This window comes from Rattus norvegicus, chromosome 11 (genome assembly GCF_036323735.1).
Source record: "Rattus norvegicus strain BN/NHsdMcwi chromosome 11, GRCr8, whole genome shotgun sequence".
In the NCBI taxonomy this organism is placed as follows: Eukaryota; Metazoa; Chordata; class Mammalia; order Rodentia; family Muridae; genus Rattus; species Rattus norvegicus.
In genome coordinates this window covers 54,802,315-54,803,238 of record NC_086029.1, presented here as the reverse complement: position 1 = coordinate 54,803,238, position 924 = coordinate 54,802,315, and the positions used below count along the sequence as shown (strand labels likewise).

Here is a 924-nt window from a genome sequence, read left to right as displayed (position 1 = left end):
CTAAGTATGTCTCTTCAAAAATTTTGCTAGGGATTTCTTAACTTGCTTATTCCTCAAACTGTAGATAATTGGATTGAGTACAGGAATTATGATTGTGTAAAATACAGAGTCCATCATATCCTGATCTCCTACCTGTGGAGGTGCAGGACGCACATACATGAATAGAAGTGGGCCATAGTACAAAGACACAAAGAGGAGATGGGCTCCACAGGTGGAAACAGCTTTCTTTATGCTTTTGATAGATTTCTGCTTTAGGACTGAAAACAGAACAAGTGTATAAGAGACAAGAATGGTTGTAATGGTGAATACCTGGATCGAGCCAGAGAAAATAAAAATCATCAGGTAATTGAGAGAAGGGTCATTACAGGAGATCTTTAACAGTGGCATAACATCGCAATAAAAATGGTATATTATGTTAGAATTACAGAAAATTAATCTGAATAAAAAGCCTCCATGAATTAAAGCATGGATAAACCCACCTACCAAGGACAATGTTAAAAGACGTACACAGAGCCTATTTGTCATGATGACTGGGTAGAGTAAAGGTTTGCATATGGCTACATAACGATCATAGGCCATGGCTGCCAAGAGAAAACATTCTGTGGTTGCACTCATCACAAATGAAAAAAACTGTGTTACACATTCAGAGAAAGAGATCAGTTTACTCTTGGCGAAAATGTCTTGTAGCATCTTTGGTGTCACTGTGGAGGATAACCAGGTATCCACAAATGCTAAACTCGCGAGAAATAAGTACATGGGGATGTGAAGGTGAGGGTCATTCCAGATGAGAGTGATCAGACCAAGGTTGCCCACAACGGTGATGAGATAGATGACCAAGAACAGCAGGAACAGTGGGATTTTCCACTGGGGTAGATGAACAAGTCCCGTGAGGACAAACTGAATGAGCAGTGTTGTCTTCTCCAT

General features: G+C 40.0%; 1 protein-coding gene across 1 annotated transcript; it reads right to left on the bottom strand.

The window, feature by feature from the left end:
* Nucleotides 1–924, bottom strand: Or5h25b (olfactory receptor family 5 subfamily H member 25B). Its single transcript, NM_001001105.1, has one exon. The coding sequence runs from the start codon at nucleotides 922–924 to the stop codon at nucleotides 1–3; it is 924 nt and encodes a 307-aa protein (NP_001001105.1).